General features: G+C 37.9%; 1 protein-coding gene across 6 annotated transcripts in view; it reads right to left on the bottom strand.

Moving 5' to 3' along the window:
• The window catches only part of SPAG16 (sperm associated antigen 16), a 1,157,251-nt gene that overhangs the window by 1,032,541 nt on the left and 100,788 nt on the right, over positions 1-23,922 (bottom strand). Inside the window, exon 10 of one of the 6 annotated variants that reach the window (XM_074010022.1) lies at positions 3,384-6,222. The exons of the other annotated variants lie outside the window; for them this stretch is intronic. Within the exon in view, the coding sequence (XP_073866123.1) occupies positions 6,121-6,222 (102 nt within the window). The 3' untranslated portion in view covers positions 3,384-6,120. Of the gene's footprint in view, positions 1-3,383; positions 6,223-23,922 lie in introns of those variants that run through there. 6 annotated transcript variants of the gene reach the window in all.

Raw genomic sequence — 23,922 nt, 5'->3', positions numbered from 1 at the left:
GGACTCTGGTGGTCTTCTTTGGGGAACAAACGGTCTGGGCATAACATCTGGGGGCTCGTCCGGGATTCCCCAAGCCCACCAGACCCCTGGTCAAGGGATCTACTAGGATCGATCTACTGATAGGTGAGCCGGCTCATCTCCGTTTGTCTGTCTGTGTCTGTTCTGAATCTGAATCTGAATCTGTGACTCGCGAGGTCTGAAACTGGAGCTGGCTCAGTCCTGGCAGACGCACTATAGGACGGCCAGCGGAGACCGGTGGGAGACGTCCCCTGGCTCTCGTCTGATCTAGATTGCAATCCGAGCTGCCGGAGCATGATCGCGATCTGAGCGGCTAACTCTGACCCGGGCTTCTGGTGCGCACTTGCGATCCGAGCTGCCAGAGCACAATCACGATCCGAGTGGCTAACTCTGACCTGGACTGCCAGGGCACGCTTGCGATCTGAGCTGCCGGAGCGCGTTTGCGATCGGGCAGCAGCTGTCTCTGACCCCGGACTGCCGGGGTGCGCTGGCAATCTGAGCTGCCGGAGCGCATTTACGATCGGGCAGCAGCTGTCTCTGACCCGGACTGCCAGGGCGTGCTCGCGATCTAAGCTGCCGGAGCGCATTTGCGATCAGGCAGCAGCTGTCTCTGACCCGGACTGCCGGGGCGCACTCGCAATCTGAGCTGCCGGAGCGCGTTTGCGATTGGGCAGCAGCTGTCTCTGACCCGGACTGCCGGGGCACGCTCGCGATCTGAGCTGCCGGAGCGCGTTTGCGATCGGGCAGCAGCTGTCTCTGACCCGGACTGCCGGGGCGCACTCGCGATCTGAGCTGCTGGAGCGCGTTTGCAATCAGGCAGCAGCTGTCTCTGACCCGGGCTGCCGGGGCGCGCTTGCGACTAAATATTATTAATAAGCCAGATTTCCTTTAAAGGGATTCTAACCCATATTCCTTTACAGGAAAAGACTACAAATTAGTACAGGATGGGTAATACCCAGAGTGCTCCCTTATCTCTCCTTACAAGTAATTTCAAAGATGTAAGAGCAAGGGGCCATGATCTTAGTTTGGAAATCAGGAGGGGAAAGCTCATTACCCTATGCCGCTCCAAATGGCCTGCCTTTAATGTGGAGTGGCCACCCGAAGGGACCTTCCGACTTGCTGTCATCACTAGGGTAAAGTCCAAGATTTTCCTACCTGGGCCTGCGGGCCACTTAGATCAAATCCCATATATCCTCATATGGCAGGACCTTGTTGAGAACCCGCCTCCTTGGCTGTCCCCTTTCCAATTAGCCCCTGAACCCTGTAAGGCACTGGTTGCTCGACCACTAAAATCCAAGCAACCAACTGCCACCCCATCCTGTTCTACCTCATAGCGGGGACCCACTGTTCACAGAAACCCCTCTGTACCCCTCCGGGCCCCAGGCCCCAGCCTCCCGGGCTGAGCTGGGGGAAAGAGCAGGCGGATGGGAGGCGGCCGGCACACAGGGACCCGCTGAGAGTGAAAATAACTTTGAAGGGCCGGTGGGGCAGACGCGAGGGCGCACTTCGTGGGCTAGCCCCCCCCCAGCCGCCTGACTCACAGTGGCTCTACCCCTTCGGGAAATAGGACCCCCAGATGACACGGGAATCCCCAGGCTCCAGTACTGGCCATTCTCTACCAGTGATCTGTATAACTGGAAGACCCAGAGTGCTCGGTTTTCAGACAACCCCAAAGATTTAATGGCTTTACTGGATAGTGTCATGTTCACCCACCAGCCCATTTGAGATGATTGTCAGCAGCTCCTCCGAATCTTGTTCACAACGGAAGAGCGAGAAAGAATACAGGTAGAAGCTAGAAAGCTGGTCCCGGGGGACGACGGTCAACCGACTGCCAACCCCGACCTCATAAATGCGACTTTTCCTCTGACCAGGCCAGTGTGGGACTACAACACAGCAGAAGGTAGGGGACGGCTACGCCTTTATTGCCAGACTCTAATGGCGGGTCTCTGGGCAGCTGCTTGCAAGCCCACTAATTTGGCTAAAGTATACTCTGTTCTGCAGGGAAAGACAGAGAGCCCAGCTACCTACTTAGAAAGGTTAATGGAAGCTTTTAGACAGTACACCCCCATAGACCCAGAGGCTCCAGGAAGTCAGGCAGCTGTTGTAATGTCTTTCGGAAATCAGGCAGCCCCAGACATTAAAAGGAAACTCCAGAAATTAGAAGACTTAGAGGATTGTGGACATACACCCAACTGTGCCAAACCCGTATACCCTCCTGAGTACCCCAAACCCTAAACATCAATGGTACACTGTTTTAGATTTGAAAGATGCTTTCTTCAGTTTGCCTTTAGCCCCTCAGAGCCAAAAGCTCTTCGCCTTCGAGTGGAATGACCCTGGAAGGGGCATAAGTGGCCAACTGACATGGACCAGGCTGCCGCAGGGATTCAAAAACTCTCCTACCCTGTTCGATGAGGGCCTCCATGAAGACCTGGGTGAGTACCGACGTAAACACCCTGAGGTCACTTTACTACAAAATGTTGATGACCTCCTGATTGCTGCTGAGACCCAAGAAGCTTATATTCAAGGGACCAAGAGTCTCTTACAAGCTCTGGGAAATCTAGGCTACCGAGCCTCGGCAAAGAAAGCTCAAATCTGTAAGCCAGAAGTAACATATCTGGGGTACCTGCTAAAAAGAGGGCAGCGCTGGTTAACAGACGCCCGGAAGCAGACTGTTCTGCAGATTCCCAGGCCACAGTCCACCCGACAAGTGAAGGAATTCCTGGGGTCGGCGGGATTTTATAGACTATGGATACCTGGGTTCGCAGAACTGGCTAAACCCTTGTATCAGGCAACACGGAGGCAGCAGCCATTTAATTGGACAGACGAAGCCGAGTCGGCTTTCCAACCGATCAAAACCGCCCTACTCTCTGCGCCTGCACTGGGACTACCTGATGTCACCAAGCCCTTCCACTTATACGTGGACGAGAGTAAAGGTGTCGCCAAGGTGGTAATAACTCAGAATTTAGGCCCCTGGCAGAGGCCAGTTGCCTACCTGTCAAAGAAGTTAGACCCAGTGGCTGCCGGGTGGCCCCCTTGTCTCCGAATGATTGCGGCCACGGCTCTGATGGTACAAGATGCTGATAAACTTGTCATGGGTCAAGAATTGCGGGTTGTTACCCCACATGCCATCGAAGGTGTACTCAAACAGCCACCTAATCGATGGATAAGTAACGCCTGGCTCACCCACTACCAAGGACTACTACTAAATCCTATCAGGATAACCTTCCTGCCCCCAACGACCTTAAACCCTGCCTCGCTGCTGCCCAACCCGGACCTGGACACGCCGCTCCATGATTGCACCGAGATACTAGCTCAGGTGCACGGAGTTGGAGAGGACCTGCAGAACCAACGGTGGGGAACAAACGGTCTGGGCATAACAGATTTTATTTTAATGTACAGTTCACAGAAAAACTGGATGATGCCTCTTTAACTTTAGCTAATATGTTTACACACATAATTTTCTTTACAATTAACGTTTAAAACTTGCTTAAACCTTTAAAACAAAATATATATTTTTTAAACTTTTAATGTAGGTAAAAATCCACATTCGTATGCCTCCTTGCAATCTTTTTACCAAAAGTATATTTTACTTTTCTTACACACCTTGCACATAAACTGCTTCTAGAATAGTTTTACATTCAGGAGGCCTAATTACTTTTACATTATACAACATTTCTTACATAAATTTCCTTTTATAACCTTTTTTTCCCTACGATTTTCACAGATAATTTTTCAACATGCCTCAAGTTTCTGACTTTTCGCAAAGATCCCTTTTTTTAAGCAATCAGTTAATTTATTTTAGTATAATAATATACCATATAACATTCCTTTTTATATAAATTTCCCCCCTCCCCCATCTTTTTTTTTTCCTCTTGAAGACAACCATTCTTTTTCAAAGTGAATTTCCTTCATTTTTTTTTTGGCACTGAGAATATAGCAGTGAATACAATTAATAAATATCCCTTCTTTCATGGGACTTACATTCTAGTGGGAAGTGATACAATGAGTTAATAAGTACAACATAGATATGAGCGATATGTAAGATAGGCAGAAAGAAAAATTAAAGCAGGATAGAGGCCAAAGAAGTGCCAGTGAATTAGAGGCAGCATTAAAATTTAGATTGGGTGGCTATGGAAAGTCTCTCTGAAAAGGGAACATTTGAGTAAAGCTTTAAATAAAGTGAGAGATGAGCCATCTGAATTATCTGAAGGAAAATAACACAGAAGATTAAAAACTCAAGTGCAAGAGCCTCAAGGCGGGGCATACCTACAATATTCTATAAATAGGTAGAATTTGTAGGAGACTAGAGTGTCTGCAATTGAGCAAAAGATGGGAGGGTAGCAGGAGATAATGTCAGAGAGGTAAAAGGGAACTAGGTAATGTAGAGCCTCAGAGGTTATAATGACCTTACCTATAACTCAGTAAGTTGGGAAGTTACTGGAAAATTTTCACCAGAGAAATGTCATGGGCAGCCTTATGCTTTAAGAAGATGACTCTGGCTTCTATGTTCAAAACAGACTGAAGGAAAATAAAGACAAAAGCAGAGATCAGTTAGAAGGCTTTTGCAATAATACAAACTACAGATGGTGGCCAAAAAAAAAAAAAAAAACAACCAACGAACCAACCAAAGAGCAAAAGTGCTGATGGTAAGGAAAAATGAAAACATAGATATTTTTTCAAAGATAGAAACAAAATAATTTCTTTTCATATCAGATGTGAGATGTGTGTGAGAGAGATGTCTCAGGGATGACTCTAGAGTGTTTTGGCTAAGTAACTGAAGTGTGGAGTTTCCATTAATTAAGAAGGAGAACATGGAAGGGGACATAATTGAAATGAAGAAATGACATTTAACTGGAGGTGTTAAGCAGTTGGATATATGAAACTAGAGTTCAGAGAAGAGATCACAGTTGAAGATGTAAATTAAGGAGTAATTAATATATAGGCATAATTTAAAGCCATGAGACTAGATGAGATCACCTAGGGAGTGAAGACAACCAATAGAGGGTCAAGAACTGAGCCTTGAAACACCTCAGTATGCAGAGATTGGGGGGTCCAGGGAGCAAACAATAGAGGAAATGAAAAATTATGGCAGTTACTGGCAATAACAAGGCCTAGGAAAAGACTACGAAAGTGAGTCAAGTGGATCACTGCAGGAGAGGCTGTCAAGGAACTGAAAGTTCAGAGAGTTAGAAGGATCATCAATATCAACATTTCAATCATGAAACATTATAGAGGAATCACTTTTAAGAAAGTGACAATATCATGGGGATTAATTTTTTTAATTGATAAAAAGATGAGGTAAGAAGAGGTGCCCATAACAAAAAGGTACATGAGTGTGCAAATATGATGACATGAGATTCACGGAAGGGTATGTTCACAAAGCAGTGAGGGAGAACAAACTGAAAGCAGCAATGAGAAGCAAAGGGGATACTTATCTGACTTTCAGGACCTATACTACATTTGAGTGGAGTAGAGAGAACAGTTACCCTTAAAGATACTGTAAGACATGAGGGGTTGTTGCTCTCTCATACTGGCTTAGGAGAGCTGAGTGTGGATATCAAGTCCCAGCTCCTCATTCAGTGAAGTGAGACGGTAGCTTAAATGTCTATGGTGTGAGTGTTTAACAGCACAGAAACTGGAAAACACTATAAATCAAGGCTTTTGTTTTCTTCTTCCAAAGAGCTGATTGTTAAAACATTTACCAGAACCTCAGTGGATGCACGGGAAACTATCATGAAGGAATATCTAGATTTTCATTAGCACAAAAGGTAAAGGGAACATTCATAGTAAAAGATTAAAATATAAAGGACTTTTTTGGTGACTGACCTTGAATTCAACAGAGTACAAAGAAAGGGTTTGGGGAGTCAGAAGAGGGAAATACTGGGTCAAAAAAAAAAAAAAAGGATCCTTATGGAGGATTAGAGTTGTGGGATAAATGATTAACTGCGAGTCCTGGACTCCTTTTATGAAGACTGTAAAGAACATGGAAAAGGGCATGGGTGTTGACGACAGGGAGGACTGGAGGACAATAAGCCAGGAACAACTGTTGCTCAGAATTTCCCATTTGGCTCCTACTGACAAATGTCCTGAAGATAGGCAGTCTTAGTCGACATGCTGGTGTGCTCTGTTGTTCTGTTGTCTCCTGCCAATAGTGTCCTGTAGAGGTACAGTCTTATTCCAAGTTCGAGAGTTCCCTCTCCACTCCTGCTGACAGAGGCATGGAGTTAGACAGAGGGCTGGTCTCGCACTGAGCTCATGAGCTCTCTCTTGATTCTGTTGAAGGAGGCCTCAAAGTCAACAAAGGACCAAGTTTATTTATTTTAAAAGATACAATATACAAGAGCAAAATTATAAGGTACTTAGAATTATATTTAACAAAAACATGTACAAGATCTGCATGGGGAAAATTATACAATTGTTATTGAAAGATGTTAAAGAATGTCCAAATATGTGGGGCGATAAACTATGTTCATTCAGGCATTGAAAGATTCAATATCGAAAAGATGCTAGAATCTCCATATTAATGTACAAAACCAAAAATGTTTCAATAAAAGTTATGAGAATTTTTTTAGGAATTTAGCAAGCCTACTATTAAATTTATAGGGATAGATAAAGGTATAACAACAGCTAAAACACTTCTGAAGAATAATAGTAAGGTAAAGATAATTACCTTAGGATATATCCAAATGTGTTAAAAACTAAAATAATCTAGAGGTATGCCACTGCCACAGGAATAAACAAACTCACCAGTGAAACATAAAAGAAAGTCCAGAAGCAAACTCATGGACTCATGGAAACTAGTTAAATAACAGTCAGAGCTGATACTTCAGACCACTGAAGAACTATATAATTGTGTTGAAACAGCAATTATCTGAATAAAACAAAGTGAAACTGGATTCCTACTATACTCTACATTAAAAATCAATTTCAAGGTAATTAAATATTTAAAATTGTAAAGCAAAATTGAAGTGATATTCTGTCCAGACAAAATGGTGTAGACTCTACTCTCCTCCATTCTCCCCTGGTCACTAAACTATAAACCCTGGAAATGATGCAAGAGATAGTCTAAGGGGAACTCTGAAAGGTGGGAACAGGAAGGTAAAATGATCAGAGACTCCAGGACTGGAGGAAGAGCATAACGATAGGGCATTTTATCACTCCCCACCCAACAGAAGAAGGTGAGCCAGCCCTGACTCCCAATCTAGCAGCAAAAGGCAATGTGATCTCTAACCATAATGGAATCAAACTAGAAATCAAACAGGAAAATCTCTAAACACTTGGAAATTAAACAGCACACTTCTAAATAATCTATACGTCAAAGAGGAAGACTCGATGGAAGTAAAATATATTTAGAATTGAATGAAAACAAAAATACAATATATCAAAATATGTGTGATTCAGCAAAAACAATACCAAGAGGAAAATATATAGCACTATATTCTTACATTACAAAATTAAAAAGTCAAATCAATAATTTAAGTTGTTACCTCAAAAAAATCTAAAAGGAAGAGCATAATAAACCCAAAGCTAGACGAAGACAGGAAATAAAGATAAAAGCAAAAATCAATAAAATTGAAAATAGGAAATTAATACAAAGGTTTACCAAAAAATCTGGTTGTTTGAAAAAAATCCATAAAACTGATATGTTGCTATATAGAAAGACTGACAAAAATAAATGGGAGAAGAATCAAATCACAAATATCAAGAATAAAACAGTGGTATCACTATAGATCTTGCAGTTATTAAAAGAGTAATAAGAGAACACTATAAACAACTTTATGCTCATAAATTTAACAACTTGGATGAAATGGAACAATTCCTAAAAAACCACAGACTACCAAAACTCAAGTAAAGTGAAATAATCTGAACAGTCATATAGGCATTAAAGAAATGAAATTTGTATTAATAATTAAAGACCTCCCATCCAAGAAATCCCAAGGTCCATATGGTTTCACTGGTGAATTCTCCCAAATATTTTAAAGAGACTCAACAACTACTCAGCAATTTAATAACATGATCAACTACTGATCCACATAACATCGTAGATGACTCAGTGGAATTATGCCAAGTGTAACAGTCAACCCCCAAAAGTTAAATATTATATAATAAATAACAATCTTTAAAAAAATTACAGAAATGTAGAAAAGATTAGTGGTTTCCTGGGGTTAGGCATGGGCAGAGCTGAAGGGAAATCAGTGTGGCTATAAAAGGGCAACACCAGGGATCCTCTGGCAGGCAGAACTATTCCATACCTTGATTATATCAATGTCAACATTGACATAATCTTGATACTATACTATAGTTTCGTAAGATGTTACCATTAGGGGAAACTGGGTGAAGACTGTATAAGATCTCTCTGATTTATATCTTACATATGTATGTGAATCTAAAGCTATCTCAAAGTAAAAATATTAGTTTTAAGAAATTACAGAGATACTACAACACAGTAAAATTTAAATAATTTCTATAGATTAAAATAAAAGTATTTTATCAATGTTCATTTCTTGATTTCAATAATTATATTGGGTTTATGAAGGATAATATCTATGTTTTTATGTCTGAATTGGTTGGTAAAGGAAAAAATAAACAATAAAAATGCTGAAAAGAAAAAATATGAGCATTGTATTCTGATCTTGAGATAAGAAAGGGTTTCTTAATCAAATGACAATAAGTGCCACCATAAAAGAAAGTACTCATTAGTTTTACTACATTATAATGAAGAATATATTCATTGAAAAAATAATAAAGAAATAGAAAATAAAAGTCATCATGTCGAACAAGATATCCGCATTAATAGAATTGATCACAAAATTAATGTCTATGATATAATTCAAGTATACTTCAAGGGCCAACATCTAATAGAAAAAAATTGCAAAAGATATGAACTGTTATTTCACAGAAGCTAACATGAAAAAGAACATGTTCAATTTAATTAGTAATCAGAAAAATGGAAATTAAGACCTAGTGAGGTGACATATTTCATTTGCTTGGGAAAAATAAAAAACCCTGGCAATATTGAATACAGAGAAAGATGTAGACTAGTAGGAACTCTGTGTGTGGGTTTATAAATACTTTCAACTGGTTTGAAAAAATAAAAAAAATGACACTATTTTATAAAACCCCCATCCCCAATTCCACCCCAGGTTAGTGTCCTACAGAAAATCTTCCACTAATGCACTTGGAGATAAACAAGAATATTCTTGGCAGCATTGTTTATTTCCAAGACATTGGAAACAAACTGAACATTGTAACAATACAAAAAAGTAAATACTGTGAAGTTAGCCACATACAGCAACACTAAAGACTCTTAGAAACAAAAATCAAAAAAGCAAGTTAGAGACTACATATGTATTTCATAATTTGCATTTTTAAAATATATTTTAATTTATATATTATATTCAAATACACATTATATATTTTAACTAAAGAAACTGAGTGAACATTATTTTTTAATTATGCTATATTTAATCTATAAATTCTTATTTTTCATAAATCAACAATCGAAATATAGCTAATGTAAGTATAACGACCGAAGTTTTCAAAATGTTGTAAATCCTCAGCATTTTTTTCACTGCAATCTCAGTTATGCATTTTCAAATTATCCAGGGCTATACATGCATACTTCAAAAATAGGTAGAAGAGTTTAAAACCTGAGAATAACTAGTATCTCTTAATTACCTTTATTCTGATTCACATTTGCTTCTCTTTGTGTAAGCAGAGTATATTTAGTGTAATAATATAAGTATTTCTATTTATTTGATTTTCTACTTAGCATAGAATTATAAATACGTTGGCTTAATTCTTACCTATTTAACATGGCATCATATTATGAATAAATATTTTGGTTAACATATTTCCTCAGAGATGTTTAAATGAATTATTTCAACTGCTGAAGATATTCAACACCATTTTCTTTTTTTTTCTTTTTTTCCCTTTTTTTTTTTTTTTTTTTAAGAGACAGAGTCTCGCTCCATCACCCAGGATGGAGTACAGTGGTGCAATTTTGGCTCACTACAACCTCTGCCTCCCAGGTTCAAGCAATGCTCTGCCTCATCCTCCTGAGTAGCTAGGATTACAGGCACCCGCCACCATGCCTGGCAAATTGTTTTGTATTTTTAGTACAGACAGGGATTCATCATGTTGGCCAGGCTATTCTTGAACTCCTGACCTCGTGATCCACCCACTTCAGCCTCCCAAAATGTTGGGATTACAGGTGTGAGCCACCGTGCCTGGCCTCAACACTATTTTCATACTATTAGTATTAAAATTCCCATTTGCATATGGTTATAGATTTCTTACCAACTTTCATATTTTCAAACTCTGAAAAAATGTAAAACTAAATTCTTTTTTAGAAACTCCATATGTGATAAGTAAAATTATTTAACACCTTGGTGTAATATTTACAAATCCTGCAAAATAGCAACCAGATCCTTGGTTGATGCCAGAGTCACTCTGCATTATGCAATGACACTTTAGGCAAAAAAATAATAATAGCTGCAAAGAAACATTCAAGAATACTGTACTAAATCCAACTAAACTCACTACAATAAATGCAAGGTATCAGCACTTAAGTGGATTAGTTGAAGAGGGCCATTATCATGCCAGGGTGACATAACACAACACAATGGCAGATACCATTGTATCAGAGTAGAGGAAATCTTTCTGTCCTTTTCACATTTGCATATGGTTACATTTAAATTACAATCTATTTTATATAATAAATGGCAGGTGTTATGATAAAGATATTAAATAACATTCCATTTTTTCATTAAAGAAATCAAAATATAGAATAGCCCTAAAGAAACTGAGAGTTGTACACAGGTTTTATGAGCACAGAAGCACTTTTTTTTTATTTTTTTTATTTTTTTTATTTATTATTATTATTATTATTATACTTTAAGTTCTAGGGTACATGTGCATAACGTGCAGGTTTGTTACATATGTATACTTGTGCCATGTTGGTGTGCTGCACCCATCAACTCGTCAGCACCCTTCAACTCGTCATTTACATCAGGTATAACTCCCAATGCAATCCCTCCCCCCTCGCCCCTACCCATGATAGGCCCCGGTGTGTGATGTTCCCCTTCCCGAGTCCAAGTGATCTCATTGTTCAGTTCCCACCTATGAGTGAGAACATGCGGTGTTTGGTTTTCTGTTCTTGTGATAGTTTGCTAAGAATGATGGTTTCCAGCTGCATCCATGTCCCTACAAAGGACACGAACTCATCCTTTTTTATAGCTGCATAGTATTCCATGGTGTATATGTGCCCCATTTTCTTAATCCAGTCTGTCACTGATGGACATCTGGGTTGATACCAAGTCTTTGCTATTGTGAATAGTGCCGCAATGAACATACGTGTGCATGTGTCTTTATAGCAGCATGATTTATAATCCTTTGGGTATATCCCCAGTAATGGGATGGCTGGGTCATATGGTACATCTAGTTCTAGATCTTTGAGGAATCGCCTTACTGTTTTCCAGAATGGTTGAACTAGTTTACAATCCCACCAACAGTGTAAAAGTGTTCCTATTTCTCCACATCCTCTCCAGCACCTGTTGTTTCCTGACTTTTTAATGATCTCCATTCTAACTGGTGTGAGATGGTATCTCATTATGGTTTTGATTTGCATTTCTCTGATGGAGAGTGATGATGAGCATTTTTTCATGTGTCTGTTGGCTGTCTGAATGTCTTCTTTTGAGAAATGTCTGTTCATATCCTTTGCCCACTTTTTGATGGGGTTGTTTGTTTTTTTCTTGTAAATTTGTTTGTGTTCTTTGTAGGTTCTGGATATTAGCCCTTTGTCAGATGAGTAGATTGCAAAAATTTTCTCCCATTCTGTAGGTCGCCTGTTCACTCTGATGGTAGTTTCTTTTGCTGTGCAGAAGCTCTTTAGTTTAATTAGATCCCATTTGTCAATTTTGGCTTTTGCTGCCATTGCTTTTGGTGTTTTAGACATGAAGTCTTTGCCCATGCCTATGTCCTGAATGGTACTACCTAGGTTTTCCTCTAGGGTTTTTATGGTATTAGGTCTAACATTTAAGTCTCTAATCCATCTTGAATTAATTTTCATATAAGGAGTAAGGAAAGGATCCAGTTTCAGCTTTCTACTTATGGCTAGCCAATTTTCCCAGCACCATTTATTAAATAGGGAATCCTTTCCCCATTTCTTGTTTCTCTCAGGTTTGTCAAAGATCAGATGGCTGTAGATGTGTGGTATTATTTCTGAGGACTCTGTTCTGTTCCATGGGTCTATATCTCTGTTTTGGTACCAGTACCATGCTGTTTTGGTTACTGTAGCCTTGTAGTATAGTTTGAAGTCAGGTAGCGTGATGCCTCCAGCTTTGTTCTTTTGACTTTGGATTGTCTTGGAGATGCGGGCTCTTTTTTGGTTCCATATGAACTTTAAAGCAGTTTTTTCCAATTCTGTGAAGAAACTCATTGGTAGCTTGATGGGGATGGCATTGAATCTATAAATAACCTTGGGCAGTATGGCCATTTTCACGATATTGATTCTTCCTATCCATGAGCATGGTATGTTCTTCCATTTGTTTGTGTCCTCTTTTATTTCACTGAGAAGTGGTTTGTAGTTCTCCTTGAAGAGGTCCTTTACATCCCTTGTAAGTTGGATTCCTAGGTATTTTATTCTCTTTGAAGCAATTGTGAATGGAAGTTCATTCATGATTTGGCTCTCTGTTTGTCCGTTACTGGTGTATAAGAATGCTTGTGATTTTTGCACATTAATTTTGTATCCTGAGACTTTGCTGAAGTTGCTTATCAGCTTAAGGAGATTTTGGGCTGAGACAATGGGGTTTTCTAAATATACAATCATGTCATCTGCAAACAGGGACAATTTGACTTCTTCTTTTCCTAACTGAATACCCTTGATTTCTTTCTCTTGCCTGATTGCCCTAGCCAGAACTTCCAACACTATGTTGAATAGGAGTGGTGAGAAAGGGCATCTCTGTCTTGTGCCAGTTTTCAAAGGGAATTTTTCCAGTTTTTGCCCATTCAGTATGATATTGGCTGTGGGTTTGTCATAAATAGCTCTTATTATTTTGAGGTACGTTCCATCAATACCAAATTTGTTGAGCGTTTTTAGCATGAAGGGCTGTTGAATTTTGTCAAAAGCCTTTTCTGCATCTATTGAGATAATCATGTGGTTCTTGTCTTTGGTTCTGTTTATATGCTGGATTATGTTTATTGATTTGCAAATGTTGAACCAGCCTTGCATCCCAGGGATGAAGCCCACTTGATCATGGTGGATAAGCTTTTTGATGTGCTGCTGAATCCGGTTTGCCAATATTTTATTGAGGATTTTTGCATCGATGTTCATCAGGGATATTGGTTTAAAATTCTCTTTTTTTGTTGTGTCTCTGACAGGCTTTGGTATCAGGATGATGTTGGCCTCATAAAATGAGTTAGGGAGGATTCCCTCTTTTTCTATTGATTGGAATAGTTTCAGAAGGAATGGTACCAGCTCCTCCTTGTACCTCTGGTAGAATTCAGCTGTGAATCCATCTGGTCCTAGACTTTTTTTCGTTGGTAGGCTATTAATTACTGCCTCAATTTCAGAGCCTGCTATTGGTCTATTCAGGGATTCAACTTCTTCCTGGTTTAGTCTTGGAAGAGTGTAAGTGTCCAGGAAATTATCCATTTCTTCTAGATTTTCTAGTTTATTTGCGTAGAAGTGTTTATAGTATTCTCTGATGGTAGTTTGTATTTCTGTGGGGTCGGTGGTGATATCCCCTTTATCATTTTTTATCGCGTCTATTTGATTCTTCTCTTTTTTCTTCTTTATTAGTCTTGCTAGCAGTCTGTCAATTTTGTTGATCTTTTCAGAAAACCAACTCCTGGATTCATTGATTTTTTGGAGGGTTTTTTGTGTCTCTATCTCCTTGAGTTCTGCTCTGATCTTAGTTATTTCTTGCCTTCTGCTAGCTTTTGAATGCGTTTGATCTTGAGAAGCACTTTTAAATATGTAACAGGGGACATGCAAACATTGGAACATCAGAATTAGCCACCATAATTCTCTAATCTCTATGTTTCTATTTGTCTATAATCTGAAACAGGGAAGCTATACTCACAATCAGGGGAAACTGTTGGTAAATTGTTCATGCCATTGCATAATAAAATGGCTAAAGTGGTTAAAAAGTAATGCATCTGGAAGTCTTTAGCAGACATATTCAGTGTAACTTATGACACACTTAAAAGAGAAAAATAGTATTAAAAATTAGAGATCTTTTATCTTCCCTCAGTAAATAACCTTTTCTACAGAAACAAAATTACTTGAGTCTAAATCCTGCTATAAGCACTGTGTTAGATATCTTATATATATTATTTCATTGAATAGTAACAAAAAACCCCTTGATAAACATAGCATTCTTTCCAGTTACAGAAATGGAAACATAGAAATTAGGTAATGTGCCCATGTTTGTAAAGGTAATAACTCTCGCTCCATCGCCCAGGTTGGAGCGCAGTGGCACCATCTTGGTTCACTGCAACCTCTACCTCCTGGGTTCAAGATATTCTCCTGCCTCAGTCTCCCAAGTAGCAGGGATTACAAGCACGTGCCACCATGCCTGGCTAATTTTTGTATTTTTAGTAGAGACGGGGTTTCACCATATCGGCCAGACTGGTCTTGAACTCCTGAACTTGTGATCCACCCACCTTGGCCTCCCAAAGTGCTGGGATTACAGGCGTGAGCCACCACTCTTGGCCATATCATTTCTAAAGACCTAAAGGTATTAAAATAAATGGGCAAAAATGAAAACTCAGCTATAGCTTGTGAAAACTCATTCAGACCTTATCAGAAAGCTGTTATTTTAATAGCTATATCGGTAGTATAAACTAAGCTTTGAAAAGCCATTTGTATATAACATGTATTATTGATTAATAACATAAAATTAAATGATTAAAAATGCATCATAAGTTATTAATGGCAATTGGAAGCTATTTTTTTAAAACTTTAGCAAAAGATATTTTTCTTATAGTAAGCTATGAATAAACGTTGCTAAACCAGCTGCTGCCTAAGCAAATAATCTAATAATTTTACTATAGGCTTTTTAATTGCTGCTTTAAAAGTTTTTAAAATCTTATTCAAATATGAAGATGATGTGAATATTTCCCAAAATGTAAGTTATTTTCTTTTAATCTTTGACATTTGAATTATTAAGATATAAAATGTTTTAACATATTTGTCGTACAAACTGCAATGTTTATGTATCCTTCCTAACATGCCTTCTGTTCCTATCCATCTGGAAATGATCTTTCTTTAATAATGTTTTTATTGTAATAAAAATAATGCATCATAAGTTATTAATGGCATTACAGCCAATTTTAGGATAGAGTTCAATGGTCTTAAATGCATTTATATAACTTTCTGCAACAATTATCCTCACCCATCTCCTAGAATTCTTTTCATTGTAAAACTGAAACTCTATACTCATTAAACAATAACTCCTCATTCCCTCTCCTCCAGCCCCAACAAACATCATTCTACTTCTGTATTTATAATTTTCACTACTCAAAGTACCTCATATACATGGAATCATACAGTATTTGTCTTTCTGTTACTGGTTTATTTCACTTAGCATAATATCCTCAAGGTTCATCCATGTTGTGGAACATGCTAGAAATTCTTTCCTTTTTGGATAAGTTTGTGTCCTTTGTAGGGACATGGATGCAGCTGGAAACCATCATTCTTAGCAAACTATCACAAGAACAGAAAACTAAACACCGCATGTTCTCACTCATAGGTGGGAACTGAACAATGAGATCACTTGGACTCGGGAAGGGGAACATCACACACCGGGGCCTATCATGGGGAGGGGCGAGGGGGGAGGGATTGCATTGGGAGTTATACCTGATGTAAATGACGAGTTGAAGGGTGCTGACGAGTTGATGGGTGCAGCACACCAACATGGCACAAGTATACATATGTAACAAACCTGCACGTTATGCACATGTACCCTAGAACTTAAAGTATAATAATAATAAGTACATTTAAAAAAAAAAGAAATTCTTTCCTTTTTAAGGCTGAATAATATTCCATTGTATGTATATACCACATTTTGCTTATTCCTTCAGCTGCCAGTGAACACTGAATTGTCTCCATGTTTTCAGCTATTATGAGTAACACTGCTATGAACATGGGTGTAAAATAGCTTTTAAACATGCTGCCTTCAATTCTTTTGTGTATATAGGCAGAAGTGTACATTGTGAGATCATATGGTAGTTCTATTTTTTATATTTTGAGAAACTGTCATACTGTTTTCCCACAGTGACTATACTACTTTACATTCTGCCAGTAGTGACAATGGTTCCAATTAACCTATGTCCTCACCAGCTTTCTTTTTGTTTTTAATGGAAATCACCCTTATTAGTCGGTAGTGATATCCTACTGTAGTTTTGATTTGTATTTCCTTAACAATTAATGATGTTAAGCATCTTCTCATGTACTTTACCATTTGTATATCTTCTATCTAGAAATGTGTATTAAAGTCCTTTTTTGGATTGGACTTTCTGTTGTTGTTGAGTTTTAGGAATTCTCTATATATTCTGTATATTATTTCCTTGCCAGATATATGATCACAGATATTTTCTCCCATCCTATTAGTTGCCTTTGTACTCTGATGACAGTGTCTTTTGATGCCCCCAATTTTAAAATGTTTATAAAGTCCAATTTTTCTATTGTTGCCTGTGCCTTTGGTGTCATATCTAAGACATCATTGTTAAAATCAATGCTATGATGCTTTTGTCCTATATTTTCCTACGAGAGTTTTATAGTTTTGCGTCTTATATTTAGGTCTTTGATTATTGCAAGTTAATTTTTGTATATGGTATTAGGTAAGGGTTCAACTTTATTATTTTGCATGTAGATACCCGGTATTCCCAGCACAATTTACTAAAAAAGACTGTCTTTCCCCATTGATTGGTCTTGGTACTATTGTCAAAATTATTTGATCATATATGCGAAGGTTTATTTCTGGGCTGTCTAGTCTATCCCGTCGGTCTATATGTCTGTCTTTATGCCAGTACATACTGTTTTGATTACTGTAGATTTGCAGTAGTTTAGAAATAAGAAAGTATGAGCCTTCCAGGTTTGTTCTTCTTTTGCAAGATTGTTTGGGCTAATCAGTGTCCCTTGAGACTATACAAAATTTAGGATGGGTTTTTATGATTTTGCAAAAAAAGTCTTTAGGATTTTGATAGAAATTGTGAACATACGATATGTTTACATTTATTTACATCTTCTTTAATTTCCCTCAGTAATGTTTTTAGCTTTCATTGTACACGTTTTTCATCTCTTTGATAAATTCTTAAGTACTTTATTCTTTTGACACTATTGCAAATAAAAATGTTTTGATAATTTTCTTTTCAGATTTTTTATTGTTAGTGTATAGAAATACAAATGATTTTGTGTTGGAATTTAGAGTCTGGAAATCAGATTCTACCCCTTCCCCAGGGTTTCATGAGTTTTTTAATATCGTTTGTGTTTATTTATTTATTTTTGAAATTTATTGTTGTGGACTGTCTCTGGCCAAGCATCAGTATCCTTACTGTTTTCTCAGGACTTTTCTGAGCCTGCACATATCCCTGGGCTTGTGTGGTCACTTTCTAATTTTCCCCATATATGTAGTTGCTTTTGAATGTTATAGACTTTAATGTTTGGCTTCCCAAAGTGGGAATGAGAAAAACGAAGGTGGGAAAAGGAGTCTTGGCCCTTTAAGTCCCTGGAAATCACTTCAGCTAGAGAGGAAGACAAGGGTGAATAATGGGGTAAGATAAAACAACAGTGGCTATAAGCCTCTTTGTCTGCACCTCTATGATAAAAAGTAGTAGTTAGAGATAAGAGCACAGATCCTGATATTTGCAGGACAGGGTGCTTTTTGCCCACCCAGGCTCCTGCAAGGTACTCCTGGAATTTGTGTGCAGCTGCCTGCCACAGAGCTAGGGTGGCTGAAGGTAGGTGCTGATATACTAAGAGCTGAAATTGACCCAAATTAACTATAATTTACTGTTCAATCCTTCCTATGGACACTGAAAGACTTTAACAGACTCTAGACTTTACAAATCATTATATCACACAGATTCTGCTAGTGCCATTGTGAGGCATCCCTGGTGCTTCCCATTCTGCCATCTTCCCATAATCCTCCCTTCTGTGTTTTCTTAGTAGCATCTTTACAATATTTTAAAACATGGTTTTCAGCAGAAACCCACAAGGGGTATTAGGGACATAAATATGTTTATAGATAGAAACAAAACAATATAAATATTTTTTCATTAGGGAAGAATTTTCTTTTAAAAGAGCATGTAGTTCATTCCAACCCAAAAGAGACTAAGAATTAATTTAGGCAAAAAAAGGATGGAAGAAACAAGTTAGCAGCCCTTTATCTTTTCTAATTTCCTTTCTCTTTTCTTAAAATACTTTTAATAATGGTGCTTTTTCACCTTTCCTGCACCATCATTGAATATATAGGTCAAAATATAAGGTGAGAGGTAGATTTTTAATATATTATAAATATTATAATCTAGCTCCAATTAAACTCTACAAGGAGTCATTACAGTAATAAATTTGGACTACAGTGGATGCCATTTGATCCTTTTTTTCCCTTCTACAATAGAAAAGGAAATTCTATGTATAAGTATTACCTTTTAAAACTATTCAAATCTATATGGAACTCCTCCATTTTGCTGTTCCTTAAAATAATATGTTGACACATTGAAAGTTTCACATGTATAATCATCATTCTTAGTCTCAATAAAACAGTAACTTTTTTCTCTTAATTTTGACTTATGAGATTGCAAAAACCATCCAATTAATTGCATAATGGCTCTTATTTCTTAGGATAAAATATATTCCACAGGTTAAATGAAATTATGTTGTAATATTTAGCTATCTTTACAAAGACTAATCCATTGATTACTTTAGTAATCCACTGATTGGCTAAAAACCTTTCAGAAGAAAATGGCTTCCCTAATGTTCACAAAAATTGTTCCCCTAATTCAAGAGAAAATAGTTTAAACCATAAGAATTGACTTTAAAATATAATCAACTTTGTAAAAGATAAGTAAAATGTGATTTATAATGTTATAAAAAAATAAGAATCATCATGAAATATCGAGAAGTTAGATACCTAACTGGCTTGAGAAGTAAAAATATACAATTGTCTAAGGAAGATTAGACCAGCTTATAGAGGCATGCATTTGAGGAAAAGTTATCAATCCATGAAACATAGAATGAACTATTGAAAGACAGCCTATGAGATTGTGAATGTATCCCATGGAGACCAGATTTAGAAGGATGGGAGAGAGAATTAAAGGAAAACAGGGAAACTGCAATAGGAGGTTTGGATAGTTTCAGGAGACCTCTCACAATCTCTGCTAGATGCCCTCCTAAATCCAACCAAAAACTATATATATTTAATCTAAGTTTGTTTAGCAAATGAAATTTCAAGACAAGTCTCTTAGGCCCTTTCCAACAGGATATGAACCCATGCCCCACTCCCAGTAGAAATTCACAACCTGTTAAATAATATGGAAAAAAGGCGTCAATGGGAGTTTGGAACACATTGGAAAGAATACGATTTAAGACAAGGCCACAATTCTGAACTGAATAAACTAGTAGAATGTAGATACTATTAGAAGACATTTCAAAGATGAAGAAATTAATCTGTTTGTGAAATATGATAGTTATTTGTGAATTGTCATGTTATTTTTCATCTCAAAATGTAAATTGCTGTAGATGACTCCAAATAGTGCTATTAAGCTATAGTACAATAACACAAAAATTTGAAAGTCATCAGCAAAGAAGTGAAATTTGAAAACATAGGAAAGTCATTTTAGGAAAACCAATAGCATTTTAGTACATGAATTTTATGGAAAAATAAATTTATTCTGAGTTACAAGAAGTTATACGTGTGTGTGTGTGTGTGTGTGTGTGTGTGTTACAGAAATGAAGAAATCTGAGACAATGTACTTAAAAATCTTCAATCTTCATATTTCCCTGAACTCTCTGGCCCTGCAAAAATGGCCTGCTTCTCCCTTTTAGAGACGAGCACACCTCTCTCGACCAAGGGCAATTCAGAGTCCTCTGTCTTATGAGACAATACATGCCATTCTTACAATATATTCCCCACCCTCCTTACTGGCCAACAGACCAAAATTCACTTAAGTAAAAATAAAACCTGCTTAGGTAAGTAATGACTCTGTTAACAAAGATGAAAAGAACTACTCCCAAGGCACTGCAGGAACTAGCCAACACGTACCTATGGGTGCCACGAGAGTACATGCAGAATTGGGTCCTGAGGTCGTTGAGATAAGAGAGGTAGAACATAAAGTTGGACAAGACAGAGTTTATCAATATGAGAGTACTCTTTCATAACACAGAACTTAACACCCTAGCAAGGAAACTGATGTTAATATGAAGCTAGGATGGCTCTTCGAAGCTTAGGGTAAAAAGTGATAACCAAACTACGTGAACTAGAAAACCCAATGCTACATACAACAAAGGAGGATTTAACTACTCAGAGAAGTGAACCTGTGAGAGTGGATACACTATACAAGGCCAAAATCCCATGAGATAATCATGTCCACCAGATGACCAGAGAATATGTCCACTAGGAAAGCAGTAAGGTAAGAGAAGCAGCAACATCATTGAGAAGCTCAGTTGTGGTTCTCTAAGATGATAGTAGGGAGTATGTTATTAGAGAACTATGCTCCCTGAAAGCAATTTAGATTATAGACTCCTGAGAAAGCAGAGGCCAGCCAGAAGCACCTAAATGCCAAAAGTAAGGTGGGCACAATTATGGAAAAGAACAGCAAGGTGGTAAGGGCTATCAGGATATCCTGAACAATAGAAAACTAGGAAGATAGTCAATAGAACACAGACTCTTTAGAGGGTTGAAAGATGGGAAGCTAACAATGGTAATGTTCATTCTGTACTACCAGAAGAAACAGGGTGGATAATCAGGATACTGAGAGCAGCCACCTTGTAAAAAGTCACTATCTCTTGCCTGGTTTCCAGACCTTAGCCAGTTTTCACACACTGAACTTACTGATGGCAGAAGTTCAGTCTGTATGAAAAAGGATCCTCCTACACCACAGCAAGTACATACAATGATCCCTCCATTTCTTCTCCAAAGGCTTAGGTAACAATACAGTGGAGAAAAAGAAAGACCCAGACATTGTGAAACTGTTGACACAGGGTCTAGCATGGCATTGATACTCAGGGACTCATAGTTTTATAACTCTCACCCTCCACCCCTCACCACCTTAGAGTTGAGGCTGAGGCATACTGGGACTAAGTAATAAATATAGCTTGCCCAGGTCTGGCTCATAATAAGATGGAATCCATGAACCCATCTGATGGTCATTTAACAGATTCCAAACAAGTTGAAAGGACATACTTGGTATTTTGCAGAATTTCCACATTAATTCTTGACCTGTGGGATACATGATACTATGGCGGGAAATGCCAAGTAGGAGACTTGAAAACTGCTCCTTTCCCTGTCAAGCTAATCAAACATAATATTGCATATTGGGAAGGGTGGTGGACAATGGCACAGACTTAAACAAAGGATGTAGATGTGGATGTGCTCATATTTCCATATAATTCCCTAGTCTAGTTTCTATAATAAACAAAGATCCTGGAGGATGACAGGATACTGCAAACTCAACCAAGTAACAGCCTAAATTGCAACTGTTCTACCTGATATGGTATCTTTGCAACAGCAGATTAACATGTACTGAGGCACATTGTGTGTAGTCATTGATCTGGCAAATGTGTCTTCTCATAAAGTGAGATTAGAAGCAATGTGCATTCAGTTGGGTAGACAACAGCACATGTTTATGTTCTTGCCAAGGTTAACATTCCACTCTAGTCATAAAATTGTCTGAAGGGAACTATGCTGTCTAGAAACATTGTAGAACATCACTATTTATTGTATTATGTTAATCAGAATGGATAAACATGATGTTTACTAATAATAAGCTTTGTATGTTATGATTATAGGCAAAAGGAGCTAGTTGGTGCAAACAGGACAGTAGTTCATGTCTCATATATTTTGACTATCTACAGATGTGGTCAAGAGAAGACACAGTTTTGGAATGCCAGGAGAATAAGGTCCTATAAACTTGTAATCTCTGGGGCAATTCATTCAGGCTTTATATCCACTGAGTGTATCCACCACTTGGTATACACTCAAGTGGCATACACTCTATTGGAGTGTCTATCATCATTCAAGAGGATTCATATAATCTTCATATATACGGATTAAGACCTAGAACATTCAAAACAAATGAACAACTTATTTAGACATCCAAGACAACCTATAAGAACCTTAGCTTATTTTTGCACTTCATTATGAGAAGGCCAGGAACAAGTAGAGCTATAAGATAAGTCAAGAAGGGTCAGCAAGATACTAAATACTCTGCAATCTTAGCATCATGTTGGGGGATATATTTCTATAATAATAGGAATATCAGCAACATTAATAACATCTTTGTATTTACATAATGTTTTTACAATGTATAGAGTGTTTATACATATAGTATGCACTATGTCAGCTTACTTTTATAAAAGAAGATTGCCAAATCCAACACAAGAGAGACAGGAGTGGAATCTTACTGTCCAAACATTGTTTAAGAATTCAATCAGAAAATAATGGGGTACAAGATTGAGAGAATCATGTGAAGATCTGGAACATATGGGATGTGCCATATGTGGTATCTTTACTGAAGCAGATAAAAATACCCTCTACTACTTGTTCTAAGGCTACTGATTTGGTGAATGTTTTATTCTCTCCTCCCATCTGTGATGGTAGCTAAACCAAGTTGCCTTTACATGACAAAGACAGCAGAAAACTTTCCACTTCTTTGCCTCAGGGCCATATAAACTCCCCTATTCTCTGTTAAACTAAAGTAATCTTGATCATCTCTATATTCCACTATATTGCTAAAATCACCCTAAATGGATCTGATAAGCAGGAAGTGGCAAGTATCCCAGATGTCTTAGCAATATGCTTGTGCCAGAGAAGAAATAAACACCAAAGAAATTCTGAAGCCTGGAACATGGTAAGATAATGCTTCTAAATAAAAGGCAAAGTTACTGTATCTTTTGTCCTCCATGTTGAATAAAGAACATAGTATAAATGATGTTTGGACTCCAGAAAGTTTACAACATGTCCAGGATATAAGACAATTCTTCTCCTTGGGCCTTATGGCCCAGAAGACCCAGTGGTGCTCAAACTATCTGTAGAAAATACTATAGGAAGATACTATAGGAAGCCTATAACAAGCCCCAACAAAGGGCCACAGTACTGACCTCTAGACTTCTGGAGAAAAGGCATGTCCACCTTGTTGATAACTACTCTTACATATTCTCCATTAAGGGTTAACACCTAGTATGTTCATAAGCTCTGATAGATATTGAGGACTTAAAACACCAAGTGACTAAGTAAACTAAATTGCTCATCATAAACCAGGAGGTCCTCAAAGTCATGAGTCTGGACACGTAAAAACAATTAATCTTAAAAAAGGAAGAATTATAATTGAAATTGTGCTAGAGAACATCAGAAAAGCACAAGTAAATTGCATGAGCAAGAAAACTTCCAAACTTCCACTCTTGTTTCAATGTCATATGTCCCTCAACTATACCTACGGCTTTGTAAGATACTCACCATGACCAGCTATCAGAGAATGGATTAAAAAAAAAACTAGCCTGATTTCCATATAGGTTTGTACAATGTGCCACCAAAATTCAGTTGTAAGTGGACAGTCACTGGATTATAACTCTTCCAATGGGAGCTCTGAAAGACAGTGATGAATGAAAAGCCTTCAGGTGAACAGAAATCTCGGTAGTATATCTGATCACCTGTTTTGCCTAAAAACATAATGGTATGGTGG

Source organism: Macaca fascicularis, chromosome 12, assembly GCF_037993035.2.
Source record: "Macaca fascicularis isolate 582-1 chromosome 12, T2T-MFA8v1.1".
Taxonomy (NCBI): Eukaryota; Metazoa; Chordata; class Mammalia; order Primates; family Cercopithecidae; genus Macaca; species Macaca fascicularis.
The sequence above is the reverse complement of the archived record's forward strand: the minus strand, read 5'-3'. Positions and strand labels throughout refer to the sequence as shown.